The sequence below is a fragment of the Poecilia reticulata genome, chromosome 17, assembly GCF_904066995.2.
Source record: "Poecilia reticulata chromosome 17, P_reticulata-male-v2, whole genome shotgun sequence".
In the NCBI taxonomy this organism is placed as follows: domain Eukaryota; kingdom Metazoa; phylum Chordata; class Actinopteri; order Cyprinodontiformes; family Poeciliidae; genus Poecilia; species Poecilia reticulata.
This window is the reverse complement of record NC_088846.1, coordinates 15,586,745-15,606,181: the sequence shown is the minus strand read 5'-3', so window position 1 is coordinate 15,606,181 and position 19,437 is coordinate 15,586,745. Positions and strand designations below refer to the sequence as shown.

Genomic DNA, 19,437 nt, shown 5'->3' with positions numbered 1-19,437 from the left:
CATAAAAGCTGGCGCTGCTTAAAAACGTTCGCAGACAGTGTAAAGTGCACGTAAATAGTTTCAATTGTGTATTTTGTGAGCTGGTTCGCATAAAACACCGACGGATTTGTTTTTCAACCCGTTTTACAGCGGAAAAAAAATGCATCTCAAAACAATTTCCGGACATTAAGCTGCTTCGTGCTTTTACTTTGAAGTCGAAATCCCAATATGGTAGTGTATTCCGCATTTTATTTAAAGCTGAATATCCTCCCCACATCCCTGTTCCGAACACTATCGTCCGGAAATGTTGTGATGTTACAAATTGGCTCAGCCAGAAGCTATACTGCAATAAAGTTATCAATAGATTATTGCTACAGTTGATGAGGATATTGCAGATAAAACCTGTATACCACTGTGTATAATAATCAACATTAGACTGACTGGGATGATTATATCATTGAGCAATTTAATAAAAAAAAATTCTGTGATGACTTACAGAAACATCTGTGTGTTTAGGCTAAATCAGATGATAAATTTGTATGCTACACCTGCATGTCTTACTTAAGGCATCCCCAGCAGGTAATCTCTGATCTGTGACACAAACAGTGGGCATCAAAAGCCATTCATGTGCTACAGTATATCTCCCTTGCAAATTGACTATTCATGATTACAGTCAGCTATTTACCATATGCACATGTCAAACAGTGACCATCTCACATGCTACTGAGAAAGCCATTGTTTAAATAATGAGAAGTCACAAAGGAAATGTTGCATTTCCTTAATTAAAATGATAGTTCAAACCTATTTAAAAAATGCTCAGTTAGCTTTGATAAAAACTGAAAAAATGAAAAACAAAAGAATGTGTGGCAGACCTGAAAAAGGAGGAGGGGGGTGAGCTGTTAACAGAAGTTTAACAGTAAGACCTGAAGAGGTGCAATGTAGCTGGTCTTTTTTGTTGTTAAATAATATACTTCTTGCCATATAATGTCAGCTACATCTATTGTTTTAGCTTGCATTGCTAAAATGATCACTGAGCACAACTGTTACACAATCCACCTGGCTTTCCTGCTAACAAGTGTCATGCATTAAAAGTAACCAACACTTGTCAGGAATAGTTCACCATACACAAAACCTACAGTGGGGGTAGAAGTCTATACATATATAAATAAAAACATCAAATAATAATATAGGTGCGATGTAGCTTGTCTTTTTTTTGTTGTTAAATTATATACTTATTGCCATACAATGTCAGCTATGGATTTTTCTCCCTTTGAATGAATGTGATCAATGTGACAATGTTATTCTGCAAATAAAAGATAGAACATTCACTTTTACTTTCTTTTTACACACTGTGCAATAAATGAGGTAATGTGCTCATTCTTGTTCTCTTTTCTCAATAGGCGTAAATAAAGGAACTGAAATAACACTTTATGAAGAACAAAACAAAATCAAACAAACAAACAAAAACAACCGCGAGAAAGTAGAACAGTGAATCAGGACCGTTTGCCTTCTTTACAGCTGTTTGAACAGGAGTTAATTGGTTTTCATTTGTCAACCGATTGTTAGCAATTAAGAATGAATTAACCAAACTTCCTAATGACGTGAGAACTGTCCCCGATAAGCACAACTTAATAAGCCATGCAACTAAGAAGGAAACTGATGTTGAAATGTATTTGTTAAGAGCAGTGCGCAACAAACCATCTGCAATTGAACATATGATCCTGAATGCATATAGTTTTATAAGTTACTTCAAACTCTTTTAAAGTTCGACTGCAGATCATCGCATGTCTTGGCTGCGTGGTCCAGGACCCCCTGTGGATAAAGGGTACGGGGCGTTGCACGCCCTCTCTGTCTTACTTACACCCAGTTCATCCATTTATATGTAAATGAGCCATGTATGCAGCCGCAGAAAGGCCCCTCGGCAATAACAGCCCATTCTCTGAAGGAGTCAACTACCGCACGGCCATCTGTCCCCCCACACGGACTCCAGCTAACGGCTTTCTGGATCACACCCCAGCGGCCTCCTGGCCAAACTTCAACCATGGCTCCGATACGCAGCAACACCGGCGGAATGAATGGAGGTGACGGCGAAACACAATCTGACAGGAAGGTAGGGGTTATGGAGACTGTGGTAGCTGCGACAGAGCGTAGAAAGAAAGTAATAAATGTGACCTCTCTTGTCCCTCGATATTCCTGCTGTAGATGAGGAAACCTCTCATGGAAAAGAAAAGAAGAGCTCGCATTAATGAAAGCTTACAAGAGCTCAGGATTCTCATCGCAGACTCAGACGTAAGTGAGGTTTTTTTTTTATTTTTTATTTTTTTATTTAAATGGCCTCACGTCGATGTGTCCTTAATTGAGTTCATTTAGCCCAACCGGTGGCTGCTGCTTTTCCACTCGCCGCAGTTACAGTCGAAGATGGAGAATGCTGAAGTTTTGGAGGTGACGGTGAAACATGTGGAAAGCATCCTGCAGAGCCGAGCACAAGGTAAACCTCTGCTACTGTTTAGCAATATTTAAAATAAGGTTGACCTATAGCCTGCAAAAAAATGATTCGAACCGAACGAAAACAGCCTGTAAATAACTTTAAATAACTCTTCCGCGAAGATATATAGTTCTTATTATTAGCGGATACGTATTTTCATCAGAGTCTCCCAACATTTCAGGTGTAACCTCAGCTGAGGTCCGTAGTTGACAAGTACAGGGTCTTGAGATCCTCCTTAAGAAATAAATGTACATTTATTATGTAATAAATGATCTGAATAGGGCCATTCAGACTGACATGAAAAAGGTCTATATGGGTCACAGGTGTGAAAAAATAAAATGGATTTGGGTCACATTTGCCTGCTGTGTGAACATAGACTAAGAGATTAATGAATTGTAGTTGTTTTTTTAATTACTCTATATTGTATATAGAGTTACTATAATTACTCTATATTGTATATATTGTATATTGTATATTTTATATATATATATATATATATATATATATATATATATATATATATATATATATATATATATATATATATATATATAATAAAAATAATGTTTTGTGTTCTTTGGTTTATCATCAGAAGTACTCAAAATCCCCAGTTGGTAAAATAACGTAACAAAGGACTTCAGCACCAGTGAGAGGGCTGGAGCACAAACGGCAGATTTGCCGATGATGTTTTTCAATAATTTACCAAAATTCCATAATGTTGCAACAGATTGATTGACTTGTACTGCTCACGTACTCAATCAACAGTTTGGCTCAGACACTACCGAGACCACAGTGGTTGCGTCATTTGACATTTAAAATACTGTTGTGGCTGCTGTATGTCTTTCTCCAGAGGTGGACGCTCTGAACAGGGAGGCCAAGGAGCGTTTCGCCGCCGGCTACATCCAGTGCATGCACGATGTGCACACGTTTGTGTCCTGTTGCCCTGGAATAGACCCCGCCATTGCATCTGAGCTGCTGAACCACCTCCTGGAGAGGATGCCCCTTAATGACGAGGAGCATCTTGATGAAAACAAGCCAGCCTGTAGTAGCACTCGGCCCCTGCCTGAGAGTATGTACGCCAGAGTGGTGTCCCCGGTCACTTCCAACACCTCCACCGACGACCTGAGCTCCGACCTGGATGAGACGGACTCGGAGCAAAACCAAGCCTCCTCCACAGAGGAGGTAGCTAGCCAGCACGCATCGTCTGGCGTAACTTTCTCAAAGCCAATGTGGAGACCTTGGTAAAGAACTTTGAAGAGGTTTGCGTAAACTAGATGATTGTTGGTTATTGTTAGAATGTACCGGATAGGCTACAGTTCACTACAAAACATCCCTGAATGGGCAACAGTACAATGTCTCTGACAGTGGTTCTCTTTTTTTTTTTTTTTTATATACCACCTTCGTAATTTCTCCAAGTACCACCATCTTGTTAGGCTTTTTATCACAGTACTAGAACAGAACTTGGATCTTTTGAACTTGCTGGGTTGTGTCATTGAGACACAAAATCATTCGATCACTCGTATTTATTGGCAATGCATGATTGGTTGAAAAATGTGTTTTAAATACATCCTCCATTTTTACACATAAGTCCAAATTTCTGAGTTTAAAGTTGGGGGAAAAAAAGTAAATTAAAAGAGAGTTGAAATCCCCAATGGTAAAGTCAGTGGGTGCTTACAATCTCCAACCTCACAATCCAATATGGCTGCTCTGACATTAAATTTAGTACGTCTGACAACTTGTGTATTATTAAGCTAAGTCACACACAATGCTGCACAATCTTTTTTAATTAGCATATGGCAAAGTTTTTAATGAATAACAGCTAATGTGCTTGCATTTAGCTTATAAACAATTATTTCAAGATTTTCTTTTTGAAAGCCACTGTTGTCAGCCCACCTGCCACTAGTCGTACATGTACCACAGTTTGAGAACCATGTGTCTAAGGCTATGACTCTTACACTGTTGCGTTGATGGTATTGCCGCTCCATATAATTGCACTTCTATTTAATTGAATCGCTGACTCACAGAGTACTGTGTAATGTCCATTTGTGAATATTTTCTATACCAGACTAATTGCAGTTAGACATGCAGGATGAGTCTGGACTTCTATTGCTATAACTAGCTATGCTTGTCATTTAGCACAACAGCTAGCACTGGTTTTCTGACATCATACCCTATCAGTACCTACTAACATAGCATTGTGTTCCAATAAACACTCAAGGAATCAAGATCCCTGTCCTGTTCTGTCCTGTTTTAAAATTATGTCATTACTTTAAAATTGTATTAAGTCTTAAAAAAAACAAACTTGGGAACCACTTTGGCTAAGACATAAAGAAGCTCTTTGCAAAACGTATCATAGCTGCAGTTGAAGTATTTAATGTTGTAAAATAGAATAAAAATAGTTGCAGAGATCATTGACGTGTACATTCTGCATTTAAAAGTGTACAGGCTTACCTTAATAAGGTGGCGAATGCATTTGTAAATATGTACTTGTTTTAACATTTAGTTGTTCCTCTCCAGATACATTGTTAAATTATTTCCTATTTAGAAAGTGAAGGACTGCGTATTTATAGTGCATTAGTAAGCTACCTCGTCCAGTTTAAATAAATAACTTTTTTTAAACAAAGACCTCTGTGGACATTCTATTTCTGCACCTTTCTCGCTCCTAAAAAGCGACTTTTACACAGAAGGATCCCACTAACCACCCACCCTCGTTTGTTATAAAGATTTACTCTGCAGTTGTGGGCCAGATTGTGTGAACACTCCCTCCCTCTCTCTCTCTCGCTCGAAGATTTCTCTGCACGTCGTAGGCATTTGTGAGGTGTGAGATGAGTAATCGCTCCTTTTATAGGCCTCGTTCTGAACATGTCAAATGGGTTTTATAGCTCTATTTGAGCTCAGCTTTTATATGTTTTTTTTTTTTTAAATACCTTGGATACATGGATGGTCATGAGAATCAATTTCCTATAAGCACCAGTTTGTCATAATGTACCAAATTAGGCTGTAATTCCCTTTGGGTGTGCGTTCAATAGCGAATTATTGAACGGCTTCAGGATCAAAAGCGATGAAGTTTCTAATTGTGTTCCTGCATCGTAATGGATGTGAAGGGAAAATGTTACTCAGCTCTTCCAGATTTCAGATCAAACGGTACTTCTGAGAACGCTCTGAATTCATCTTTGGTCTCTTGTCATCTCCTATGTTCCTGCGATATTCACCGAGTGTCAATTATTTTGCAGTCAACGGTCCTAACACCTCTACCAGCTCTTCTGATTGTGGCAGTTTAGAAAATGACAGGAGAAATATTAATACAATTAAATTATCCTTCTACAGCACCACTGAAGAGCTTCCATGCCCTTTGATTGATTTTTTTTTTTCGGGAAGGATCAACACATGGCAGCGTGCAACTGTAAATTAGAAGGAAAATGTATTTTACAAATAAAAAATCTGTAAAGTGGGGCATTCATTTTTGTGTGGCCCCCTTTACTTACCATTAAATAAAGTGAATTGCAGCAGATTGGCTTCCACCTCAGTATAAAAATGATTGTCAGTGAACACTAGTGAACAAACAACATCGGTAAACATCCCAGACAGATCACTAATACAATTGTGGAAAAGTTGAAAGCATGGTTAGGTTATAAAACATTGTCCTTCATCTCAAAATAAAGAGATAATTGCCAAAGTGGAAACATCCCAGTCCAGTAATCGGAGGAAAAGGCAAGAATTCAATACTTCTCTGGAGGAGATGCAGAGATCCTCAACGACAGTCTGTTTGGAAGAGTGGCAAACAGAAAGTCATGAGAAGTCCATCTTATTGCGGGTTATGTTGCAAAAAAAAAAAACTGTGGCTAACACAAAACTATCACTCCACACACTACCAGGAACACACGCGCTGTAGGTGGACCATAGATGTGGCAGAACTACGGTGTGGGCAACCTGTCAAGACGAGGCTGCAAAAGACATCACTTTCCAGTAAAAACACGCTAAACAGCGCGACAGCTGGTTTAGATCGAAATATATCCATGCGTTAGAATAAAGCCAAGACATAAATACAGTTGAGGATATTGAAAACTGATATGATATGGAACGTAAAGTGACTAAAAAACGGAAAACTCCGCTGCACGGATACAGTATTTACCAGACGTAATACTGACGATTGGCTGCTTGGAGAATGTTTGGACACGTCTGAAGTATAATCTTCAAAAAATGTATATATTTGAAGAAACACGCATTCTTTGTCACGCAGTATTTGTCTAACATCATGCAAGAACATATATAGCCTACATAAAAAAAAAAAAAAACCTGTTGAAGTATTTCTTGTTAATGTGAAACAACTACGGTTTCACTTCATTGTTTCAAGAAGAAAGAACGAAAGAAAGACCGGATTTGCAGATCAGCAGATGTAAATAAGCGCAGCAGGCCAGCAATTTGCACCTTGTTCTAAATCTGTAGCCTAACATGCGGGGTAGAAGGTGTGAACGGTGGACTAAAGTAACGCGCCATCCTTATCGAGCACTTTACAAACTCAAACTTATCACATAGCTCGTTTATTTACTTCACCAAAAGAATGCATGAAATAATAATAATAAAAAGCCTGGTTCTACTCCGCAATTTTTTTTTTCAGATTATGGCATCTACCAAATCCACACTTGTATGTGCATGAAGTGTGAGGTGTGAAAGAAGACGGCGAACAAGGCCGCTTTGATGTGGAGGATCTGTCAGGACTTGACAGCAGAGTAGTCTCCGTAGCTTTTCAGTCAGACAGACATCGATTTGCATCAGGAAAATGAAAGTCACAACCACAGGACAGGAAAACTTTAACATCATGCATGCTCTTTGTAATCTAATCTGAATACGAATTGCAGCGTCATTGGCGCATTCTTTTATATTAATGCGTTTTATCGCCATCTAGTGGTCAGACCACTTTAAGGTTTATCGATCAAAAGCCTTGACAATCCGACCATCTGCATCGTGACGTGGGTCCAAAGAACAAGCCTATAAACGAATGTTTAGTCAAATAAACAAGTGCACATTTTTCGTTCAATTTGAATATTGTTGTACACATTGTTGTATTAATCGTTCTGTTCTTTCAAAAGAAATGTTCCCAAATGTATTCATTTATTTATTTATCCAGGCCATATCTGACAAAGAAAGTGATTTAATTAGAGCTAAACAGCAAGTTCTCCTAGTTTTGTTCATTGTTTGAAAGACGTCAACACAGCTGTGTATTCTGAGTAAAAAGTCAGCCTCTGACATCGGTTTGAGGAATGTTTGCCCACCTCCTCACCTTCATCTCTGAGACGTTTAAAGGTTAACCTTAATCCCCTTCAAGTGACCCGAGGGCTTCTCATTGAGATCAAAGTCAGGAGCTTCCACTTCTTTGCTCTTTGACCGGTGGAGTTATGGCATGTTTAGGGCCGTTGCGATGTTTCCGAGTCCAGCTCTGACACAGATGTCACACTTTCTTCCTTTGACGGTAGGATTTTTGGTGTATTCAGTTACGAATGATGAACTTGTTCAGTATCTTTCAGATTGGACAGACCCGCTGTCTCACATTTGTGAGCACCTTGAACTTGTTTTGTGATAACATTTGAAGGCTTTCGAGATTTTCTTTAGCATCCTGCAGTCTTCTATTGGACTGAATTTGCTTGGGCAACCAGCCCTGGTGTTTAAATCTTTTAATTATAACTTTTCCTGTTTTGTCAATGTCACACTAACAAAAATGTGCATACAGGGAAATAAACACAAGGCAACGATGTGTGGATGTGAAACTGCCATAGGTAATATGCAAAACAATGTTGATTTCAAATGAAACATTTTTATTTCAAGAAAATATTTATTTTTCATTGAACCAAGAAAAAATAAGGACACGAAAAAGAAAGGTGCTTGAGAAACCTGCTGAAATAGCAGACAGACTAATGACACATTCAGAAAAGGTACAGAGGAATAGCATGGATTCATGTGAAATTATAAAATAAAAACCCCCCAGGCATCTTGTTTCTAAAATAATAACAAACCTTCCAGGTTTTTGGCTTATAATGAGCTGGTGTCATCTTTTACTCTACCAACCTTATCCACTGTAAACAACCACACAGTTATTTTTCCCTTTCTGATTTGCAGTCAGCATTATTGGTCCTGTCTGTTTTATAATTTAGTTTTTTTTTGTGTGTTTTTTTTTTCTAAGAAACGCATTATGTAGTTTTCAAAAAGCATGTATGCAAAATATATACAAATGTATATACTCAAAGACTTTTTTAAAGATTAACGAGTGCAACGCCGGCAAAGAAATAAGAATTTCACATCTGAAACAATTGAAACATTTCATAACTAAAATATGCCGAACCCACATCAAGCATAGTTTGGTAACACATGGCTCCGAAGAAAAACAAAAATATTTCTGAAACACTACAACCGAGTTAAAAGCAGCGTTGTGCACATGCTCGGTCATGTCCTGTTAAAATATTCCGATCGGCTTAATAAATACTGCAGTATTGCATGTGCTTTCATTAGGTGGGATATGGTTTCTACTTTATGGCATTTCAGAGGGAAATATTGCACATTTTCCTCCCATTACTCTCATTTTACTACCATGGGCCAGCTTGCTCTCAGCTTCAACAATGTACAGAGTGCTGGATAAAACAATCAATAAAAAAACAAACCAGGCTCACATTCAGTCTGGAGCTTCTTAAATAACCAGATAAGGTAAAATATATTATGAATAGCTGGCCTTTATGTCAGGTTCGCTGGACCGCATGTTACTCCACTAAAGGTAAGAATCAGAGCATATTTTTATGTGGCCGAGAAGGGACTGAAATGATGGATAGTTTAACAGGTTTGAATTTCCAAGTCCCAAAAATGAGTTTGAGCAATTGTAGCTGCTAAGGAATACCAATAATTCTTCCTTTTAGCACAAAAAATGTGCACATATGCTCAGTCGGTTCCTTATGAGAATGAATAACAACAGAACCTAAGTAATTTGTTGCTAAACAAGAAAATAAAAATAAAAACAAACCTCCACTTTTTTCTCACCTCACCTAACTTAACTGGGAAAATGTCCTGAAATACTGATCTCATTAACATTCTCACAGTCTGGCATGTGTTTGCTTGGCATCTGTTGTCATGCTTTGAGCATGATTATGAGCACTGTGCTGTTCCCTTGTCACATGTTTCATCTCCTATAATCAGTGCATGAAATTCTTTCAAGGTGCCACACTGCGATGTGCGAAAGAAGGTAAATCATTAAACGAGTAGAGTCACAAAGCCCGGCCTTTAACCCAGAAGCAACTAAGCGACCCTGCCTGATGCAGCTAAATTGATCACCGCAGACGTTCACATTTTACACATTTTGTTCCGCAATGCAGAGCAAAATGGCTCATCTAAGGCAGTTTCTTTACAGCGGAGCAGTAGTTTCTTTAAAACTCCTGTTGATTTGCTCCTTCTGCCCGTGGGCTGCAGCTTGAAGGAGGACCTGAGTGACAAGAGATCATGGCAGAGATCAAAGGTTCGCCTCTGAGCCTCTCGGGGCAGCAGTCCTCTCCAGTCTCCATATCACCCAGTCCCAAATCTGGCTGGTCTTCCACTCCAACTGTCGCTGCAGTCTCTGAGGTGCTGTCACACCAGGTGCATCCCTGGAAGTCACAAATGGGTTTAAATCCTAAATTAAGTAGTGAAGTTTAGAGACACAAAACATATAAATACAAGAAAAGGCGTATAATAATCGTTGTTTGCCTAAGTTTCACTCTGGTTTCCTCCCACAGTCCAAAAACATGACTGTCAGGTTAATTGGCCTCTCCAAAATGTGTCTCTGTGTTGCCCTGTGACAGAATGGCGACCTGTCGAGGGTGACCCCACCTCTCGCCCGGCATGCTAGCTGGAGATGGGCACCAGCAACCCTCCTGACCCCACTGAGGGACAAGGGTGTCAGAAAATGGATGGATGGATGGATGGATGCCTGAGTTTCAGCTTTCAGCTGTTTTATTGTATTGCTTTGCATTTGACTCTTTTTTTCTTTTCCACTTATGTTTCTCAATTTACATAATAGAAATGGTTGTAACTACCACAGACTACTAGTTGGAGCTGTATTGTGACAGGAAAGTTGTAAAAAAAAAAAGATAAAAGCTTTGCAAAGTTATGCCAATAGGAGCAATATGTGTTAAAATGAAACAGAATGTTTTTTTTCTACCTCAACGTTGATGGCTTTGGGTAACTCTCCCTTCTGTATCCAGGGGTGGACCTCGCACAGCTCCTTCCTCTGGTCCACTGACAAGTGGGGCTGGCATTGCTGCAGCACCCTTATCTTCTCATTGTCTTCTTCCAGCACTCTGTCAATGTCCCTGGAAGACACACACACACAAAAAAAAGTTGCTTATAGACAGTGGCAACTTTCTTGTCAACGTATATAAAAATTCATTTAGATCTGCAACACAGGTGCATTAAAGCTGAAGATTAAGTAAACTTTGCTAAAGGCCGTGAATAAGTAAAAGACATCACAGAATCGTTAAGTTACTGAGAATGATGTAAGCATGTTGGGCTCATTCCCCGGTGAGAAACAAACAAAAAAAGGTCTAGTTGGAATAGACTATTTCCATTTCTTATGGTTCATGACAAAGGCTTCTAGGCGCAGAGGACTTAACGCTCCATCTACTTGACATTAATATAACAGCTTTTAGTTGTAGCAGATGTAAAATGCTAAAGCTGGCATTTGTGTAATGTAATCCTGCAATGCTTTGTTGTAAAATGTTGTTAGAAACTAAATCCTTCACCGCACAGAATCATTTGATGGTGAGATAAGGGACGTAGAGATTCTACTTCAATCTGTCCTTTACTCTTTGACATGTATAGTTACTATAATGTAAAGTGTCATTTCATATATATTTCATCTAACATAGTCAAAAAACTTCTAATGAATGTATCGAAACAGCAAAGGGAAACTCTGCATATTTTTGCGGCATACATTTATTCAGTAACAATCTTTGTTTGTTGATACATTTACACTAAGGAATCATTACTGACATCACCTGTTTTGATTTACAGATTTATTCCATACATGACATTTTTATTTGTAACATTATCCATCGGCCTTGAGTGGCTTAAGTCTTCCCCAGCGTTCGTTTCACCATGTTTTGCAGATCAACTCGAATACACACGCAAGGTAAGCATTACAAATGAAGTTGACATAAGAAAACATAAAATCATGAACAACTTAAAACACTCAAAATATCAGAATCCCATTTTTGTCATAAGTGTGTAAGTTGCTGAAACATCCCTGCAATTGAAAACCAACAAAATTTGATGTCTCTCAATATGAGGCTGGTTGAACCAAAGTCAGCCTTAACATTGGGGTGCCATCTACTGGTTAACTAATGTCACTACAGCAGGTTTAAACGATTCAAATGATCTAAAGCCGACACTGCTATGAACAGAACTGGTTCCATGTTAATCAGATTCATGTCCTACTTTAAATTAAACACTGTAATAACAGAGCGTAAATGTATAAGGTATATGATGTAATTTTATTATTGACATATCCTATCTGCAACTCTTGCGAAGAAAGTAAAATAAATAAGAAACAGAAATACATTTATTCTCCTTAGGAATCCCAAGCCTGTTTTTCTTTAGCAGTTCTTTCAGTTTTAGTCAGATTGAATGGCCATTTGGCTTCACCTTCATATTCAGTTCAGTTTAGTCAGGACTCTGTGCAGGTCAGTCAGTGGCGCTCACTTTAATTGTCTGGAGATAGTCCTTCACCAGCAAAAACATAGTGTTGTTATGTTGGAAAAGAGAGCGTTAGTCTTTTTTTTTTTTTTTTGGAAAAAAAATTGCATCCTTTCAATCCATTTCTTTGCAGAGATCTATTCATCAACATATTCGTGACAACAATTCCTGACCATTGCTTTGCGTCTTGGCAGACTTTACTGACGTCTCTCGCTAGTTCTCATTCCAGGGTCTCTTAAATCTTTTGCTTCCTGCCTCTGCCAGGCTTCTTTTGTGCTCTCTTGTCTATGCATTTTTAGATTAAACTTCTCACTCTAATTCTTGACATTTGGAAACAAGGCGACAACTGTTCCTCCTACTGCTGATTGAACATCAACAGCGCTTTTTCTTTTATCTCAAGTTCAAACCAATTGGTTTAGCTCTTGACCTGATGTTTTATCCAATGACAGATACAACCGTTAGTCTGGTCTTTATACTAAAGCCATCTATTGTAACTTCACACACATCATGACACAACAGTGGTTTGTGCAAAAAGATCAGTTCTTGAAAGGAGTAATAATTTTAATGACTTTTTTTGTTGTTGAATAATTTCATTTCTGTGTGTAAAGCAAAAATAAACCTATAATGTTTGAAAAAAACTGTACAACATATTTGAAATAGCTCGTTTTTTAAACAAAATGATCAGTGCCACAATAATTGGTCTCCTGATGTTAATGTTTTATGCAACAGGACAGCAATCAGTCTCCTCCTACAACATTATGGATTTGTGACTTTTTGTTACCTGGATACATCTTTTGCTATAATCAGGGAACTATACCACAAAGAAGAAATTAAAATGTTTGAATGTTTCTTTGCATTTCTGATCCAACCAGATGCTGCTTAAGTTTCAAACTGCAGCGTTAACAAGAACCTCCTTCCTACTCCTCGCTGGCTGCGCCTGTCCTTCGACTCACCGCGAGGGCAGCTCGTAGGTCATCATGACTTTCTCATCCGTGTTGGCCATCAGCAGCCAGACGGGGTCCTGCAGGACACACTTGAGGAGCTCTGTCTCCGCTGGTCTTTCCTCACTGCTCCTAAGGAGGCCTTTGGGCGTCAGGCTGCTCTGAGATGAGTCCACGCTGCCAAAGTATTTACTGCTGTTGTTGCTTCCTGGGGGAAAAAAAAAAGCCAAGCATCACATATTTTTATGACAAACAAGTTGATCGTAAAAAAAGCACTTTATGTTGACTTTAATGTTTTATTCTCTGTATGCTGCAATCGTTTTAGCAGCCTCCCCCAGCTGAGGGTGTGAAAAATTATGGTTTTGTTTGCTTTTCTTTTGAAAGCTGACGTTTGAATGCAGACCTGAAAAACTGCTTGATGTCCCACTGGCCGAGGCGCCGCTGGCTGACGTCCTGCTCTTGGACATCCCGCTCGCTGAAGTCCCAAAGCCATTGGAGCCGGAGCCCATGGAGCTTGAGGTGGCTGAGCCGGTGCCTGAACAGGAGTCCTCTTGAAGGATGATGTCCAGCATGTCGCTGGATGTTGAGATGACATCGCTGTTGTTACCTTCGTCGCTCCTCTGCAAAAAAACACACATATTACAGCACTGGTGTTAATATTGCTCTAACTCTCAGTACCGGGAATATGTTCCTGCTCGACCATGACGTCGACGTCGCCATCTCAACTGGTCATGGCCGTTTATCCTTTTTTTTTTAAAAAAAAAAGAGCGGAGATTTTGCTATTGCGGTTACACTTTTTTAAATCTATGCAGTCTCTTCAATGCACAGACCGGTGCAACTGTAAGAACACGAAAGGGATTTTGTCAATGTAGATTTATTGTTTTGTCATTTCTAAAGTGGATGGAGAGGAAAGACCAAGGAACAAAACAGCAAAACTGAATTAGTGCTGCACAATATATCGCAAATTCATCATTATCAAAGCATCACTGAATCTGATAGCGAATAATACGAACAGTGTTTCGCATGATGACACTTCACCATTGAAAAGTTTCAGAAAGCAAAGAGGTGGTAACATTTTGATTTGATTGCAAAGACAGCAGACAACAGCTGGAAGCACCTAATTTAAAAAAATCAAGTTGATAGGAAAAATTTATTTTATAGTTAGCTCGTCTAGACGGATCATTATTTGTATGTGTATTTTTTGCTCTGAGCTTAAATTGGAAAGTGACCAATACTGTTTTGTCATCCACTTTCTGTTCAACCCACAGATGCATTTTCCTTACCGAAGTGGCAAAAATTAAACAAATTCAAAATCAAAATCAGCACATTCTGTCCAATAAATTTTATCCAAAAGCTCCCAGTAAAACGGACAACCTCCCAACGCAGACCTTTTCCTGGGTGAACCCTTCACACTGATCATATGCTGCAAACATCTGCATAAAGCAATTTTAAAAGCATCCATCATTTCACTCGAAATTTATACAAATTCCCAATCAAAAACAAAAACATGGATGTCTGTAAACATTTCTTTAAAGCTCTGTGCTTCGTATTTAAGTTTAGCTTGGACCGTATTTCACAGTCAGCTTACAGAAGGAAGCGTTATAAAGTCTAAGTACAGCTGCAATCCCACAGAATTGAACTGTTTAGTTTTTTACTATTTTTGCTTTTAATACTTTTAGTCTTAGCTATCTGTTGAACAAAGGAAAGCATTGCAGGGTAAAATACAAGTGACACATGAACATAAAAAAAAGCTTTTATAATTGACATGGAATCTGGAAGGAATGGGATTTAAAGAATGTTGAGTTTTTCTGAGGATTTGCCTACCTCGTTGCTGCCAGCCCCAAGCCTAGACCACACTTTATCCCAAGACAAACGCTCACAGACACAGGATGTGGGTTGGAAATACAAGGGTCCAGGTGGACCAAGTAGACTGAGAGAGGGCTAAAGGGTGTAAGGGATAATAGTATCATTAACACCCAAAGCCACAGTTCATCTAAGGAGTCTTAGCTCACTTGATTTTACACATTGCAATAACAAATAAAATAATCTCTGTCAGTTTATTGCTGGGAATATGTTAAGAATCCAGGTGGTGGTGGGAATAAATCCCTAACGGGAAAACGAGGCACACAGTTCAATATATTGGGGGGGGACATCATTTTGAAATTTTCAGAGGTCACATGTAAAGAACATCAGTCAGAAACAATGAAAGACTTGAGGACGACACAATGACAGAAGAACTTTGATAACACTTTATTTGAAGGGGTGTGAATAAGACTGACATAACACCTGTCATGAACATGAACTAGTCTTTATGAATGTCTATGACTGTTGTCATGAAATGTCATTCAGTAAATAATGACACTTTTAATGCAAAGTTGCTCTAAAAGTTGCATTGAAAGTCCATTAAAAATGCCAACGTTGCATTAAATTGTGGTTATTTACAAAACCATGCAAAGCTGGCACTTTTAATGGACTTTCAACTTTGCACACCCCTTCAAATAAAGTGTTACCAGAACTTTTTCCTCTCTCTTTCTCCCCGTTTACCTCTTTCATCTCCCTCTCCTTTGCTTTGCTGGCGCTTGCTCCTTTCTCCCTCTCAGCCGCGTTACTCCCTTGTCCTGCTGAAGAGTGAGGCGCATTGTCCTGCCTGTCCACGGAGAACTCCAGCTCCAGCAGGTTCAGGGGCGAGCTGCAGCGGGACTGGAACAGAGGCGGGGGCGCCTGGCCTTCACTTTCACCAGACTGCGGTGTGGAGGAGCGGGAGCGGCCTTCCGCCGGGGGCTTCGGGGTGTCAGGGGAGGAAGGGAAGTAGAAAGGCGGCGACAGGTAGGATGCTAACGTCGGGTTGAGCTGGTTCTGACTGTTGACGAAAGGTGGGCTTGCGAAGGCAGCATGGCTTGGGAAAGCAGTCTGATCAAATGGCGGCACTTGCATCGGGACACCCCCAGCGTCCACCTGATACACCGGCACCGGCGGTGCTGGATGTCCAATTAAAGGGTATAAGTAGTTGGGCAGCACAAAAGCCATAATAGGTGTGACCATATGAGAGGTTACAGGGGGAGACTGAGTGCCCGGGAACAACAAAGGGAGTTGGGCACCCTGGTTATCCCCCAAGTCTTGTGGCAGAGCTTCTGTGTGTGACAACGCAGAATCTGTTCTGGCGTAGATTTGCATTGGGTAGCCTGGCAGCATGACAGGATATGGTGCAGGGAAAGCAGGCTGTGAGGCATCAGATGGAGACACCAGGGTCTGCGTATGGCTCTGGTTCATCTGAGGAGGGAGCTGCTGCGGCGGTCGCTCCTTGTGAGGGGCAGGCGCAGCGCTCGCAGAAGTGAGAAGCTTTGCTCTCTTGGTTTTGGTCTTCTTGTTTCGTGTTCCTCGGCGCGGCTCTGGTTTTTGACCTTCTTGCTTTCTGGGTTGAACAGTGTGCGCAGCTGTAGATTGATGAAGGAAACATTTAGAAACAAAGCAATTTGAATAAAAGACATTATTTTTGGCTTCTGACATTTGAATGTGTAATTAATTTTTTACATGATTTAACCAATTAATCAACGTCTCCTTTGGTCTCCAGCCAGCCTGTCAACACCGACATCAGGAGAGTCTCTTTATAACTGGTCGTCATTTATGGTTAATACAACTATTTGTATTTTTCCAATTTGAAATAATTAACAAAAAGAAGTCTGTTTTGTACAGACATTAAGTTACCAGATAATTAAAAGAATGAATGCAAATGATATACACCTGCAAAAGTATTCACACGCCTTGAACCATTTCTTATTCTGTCATATACAACCACAAATCAACATAAAGTAGTAAATAGCTGTGATGTGGAAACTTGGTCAGTGACAACCAATCAGAGCCAAGAGGAGGGTCTTAGAGCTCTCAATCATTCTCACGTACACGCTGCTCACAGCCTAACCGTTTCTCTCTGCTACACCGCAGATGGTTCACAACAACGGAGTCTGCCATGAACACTCGGGTTAGTTAGATTTCCTGGACTGGTAAGCTGTTTCTCCACCATTAGCACAGGAGGAGTGTGATTTCCTTCACAGATTATCTGTCTCATAGCATACTGTTACGCCACAGTTTTAGATAGTTTTAACAAATATATAATTTTTTATTTTTTTTTAATGACATACTCCCTGTATTTGAGTCAGTTCATCTCACCATCATCTCTGACTGACCTCCCTGCAGAGGAAAAGCATCCCAACAGAACGACACTGTCACCGCCATGTTTCACTGTGTGGGTTGGTGTGTTCAGTGTGACATGTGGTATTAATTTTCTGCCATGTGTGACGCTTTTCTGGAGGCCAGAAAGTTACATTTTGGTATAATTTGACCAGCACATCTTCTTAAACATGGCCTTAATGAAATACCGCCTGCAGATGAATGATTTAATAGAGCTCCTATAGATATTCAGAGCTTGGGATGTTTTTTTTGGGGAGGGCGGGGGGGGTTAAGGTTTATTTTATTCATCTATGCCTTTTGGTTTAGCCATGTTGTCTTTTGTGTGTTTTGTCTGGCACCTTGAAACTCAGTTTCATATTGTGTTATGCAGAAGCATATATGATATGACAGTAAAGAACCTGGAGTCCTTTAACCCAGCCCTGCTTTATTGCTCTCCCCCAACTTTCATGTTTAATACATTCTTTGGTCCTCATGATTTTTCTTGTTTTATTTTCTTACTAAAGTTTTGAAGCAAATCTCAGAGGCCTTCACAGAACAGCTGTATTTATACTGAGATTAAATTACACACAATTGACCTTTACTAGTTAGGTGAAGGTAGGTGGTTACACTGGACGTTATTTGAGGATACCAGAGTAAATCAGGTGAAATTAGAAGTTTTTGTAAAAAAAAAAAAAACTGCAAAAAAGCCAACTTTTGTCTTCCCCTTTACAGATGTGCACTGATTGTGTAGGTCTGCCATACAAAATCTGAAAATAAATCTAAGTTTGTGGTTCTGGTCTTGACAAAATGTGGAAATGTTTAAGTAAAGTATTTTAGCAAAGCCCCGTGCATCTGAGGGATAAATCTAATCTGCTATTTAACCATTATTTAACCGTGTTGTTTAGTGTTACCAGTGATGGTGCGTTCATCTCTCTGTTGGTCCAGGGGCGGGGAGCCGTTTGCTTTGTGGGGAGTGAGTCCTCGAAGCTCTCGAATGCGACAGAGAAAGGCCTGCTCCTCCTTCTGCGTATGAGCTGCCAGCACCTGCTTAGTCAGACCCAGTTTCTTGTAGGACTCCATCTCCTGGCTGGGAGGTGAAACTGGACGAGGAGTGTTGATGCTCTGGCTGGATTCTGGCATGTCTCCTGCAACAGGTACGTCTTCTGTGATCTCTGCATGGATTACAATGAGACAGAAATGTTTACTTACTGTATTAAGCGAAAAAACTATTAACCGTCTGCAACGATGACAAACAAAGCAAAGACGAGTCGACAACAGGCTTGCACAGACGCAGATAGCAACAGGTTTTCTGACATTTCACAACTTAGCTGCTCATAACCAAAATCACAAATGACAGACGACATCTAAGCAACAATACTGACAACCCAAGTGGTTATTGTACTAAATGTGCAAAACTCTAACCTATAATTAAGTGCTAAACAAATGATGTGTCAGGATATTATACAAAAGCAGAAAACTCTCTATGGGGTATCAGGTGCTAACACAAACAACTGCACACTTTGGGTTTTCTGTTGCACAATAGAAAGAAAAAAAAGGAAAATGTGACAATATTTACTTCATTTCAAGGTCTCATTTTAGATCTTTATAAGTATTGTCAGAGCTGCACATATGCACTTGTTGTGAATTTTGATATTTTTGTTGTTCATGTTACATTGTGCTGAGTGATAACGACCGGTGACACGCTTCAGAGGGCGAGATCATTCACCAGCCAGCAAGTCTGAAGCCACCAGACTGAATTTCTTCCCAACGCTTGAACCTTCACCCAGACTTACATGTACGTTCCCTGCATTCAACTCAGTTCCTTTAAAGCTGTAGCGATAGGATGAAGTGGCACGGCTATCTGACCCTGCCAATGAACATTTTAAAGAGTGGGGGCGAGGGGTGGGGTACTTCAAACAAAAAAATGCATCATCATCTAAATCTGGAACAATGTAGTTGTCAATCTCTCCTAATAAGGTTAAAGAAATGTAATATTTCACAGTCAAAGAAATGTTGCTAACACAACTACCATTATAATGTGCAGTTTTGCCCATTCCCATTTATTACATTTAGCAACTTTCTCTATCACGTGTAGATAACTTTGGTTTTGATATCTGATGTGCTTTAGAAAGAGCATCAGCACAAACATGTCTGTTA

At 39.7% G+C, this 19,437-nt stretch overlaps 2 protein-coding genes across 5 annotated transcripts in view; one reads left to right on the top strand and one right to left on the bottom strand.

The window, feature by feature from the left end:
* Positions 1 to 10: 10 nt before the first annotated feature.
* Positions 11 to 6,142, top strand: hes6 (hes family bHLH transcription factor 6). The gene is given in 5 exon segments (XM_081598670.1): positions 11 to 1,950; positions 1,952 to 2,089; positions 2,182 to 2,268; positions 2,386 to 2,467; positions 3,315 to 6,142. Coding segments are annotated over 5 exon segments (780 nt in total). The 5' UTR covers positions 11 to 1,872; the 3' UTR covers positions 3,710 to 6,142.
* A 2,114-nt stretch (positions 6,143 to 8,256) lies between these two features.
* The window catches only part of per2 (period circadian clock 2), a 30,132-nt gene continuing 18,951 nt past the window's right edge, over positions 8,257 to 19,437 (bottom strand). For 3 of the 4 annotated variants that reach the window (XM_008434189.3, XM_081598669.1, XM_081598667.1), the window contains 7 exons: positions 18,192 to 18,452; positions 15,658 to 16,547; positions 14,938 to 15,054; positions 13,517 to 13,733; positions 13,126 to 13,321; positions 10,641 to 10,791; positions 8,257 to 10,086 (listed from right to left, as the gene is read on the bottom strand). In XM_008434189.3, coding sequence (XP_008432411.2) covers positions 9,871 to 10,086; positions 10,641 to 10,791; positions 13,126 to 13,321; positions 13,517 to 13,733; positions 14,938 to 15,054; positions 15,658 to 16,547; positions 18,192 to 18,452 — 2,048 coding nt within the window. In that variant the 3' untranslated portion in view covers positions 8,257 to 9,870. The remainder of the gene's footprint in view (positions 10,087 to 10,640; positions 10,792 to 13,125; positions 13,322 to 13,516; positions 13,734 to 14,937; positions 15,055 to 15,657; positions 16,548 to 18,191; positions 18,453 to 19,437) is intronic. The other variant, XM_081598668.1, reaches the window with a different exon arrangement.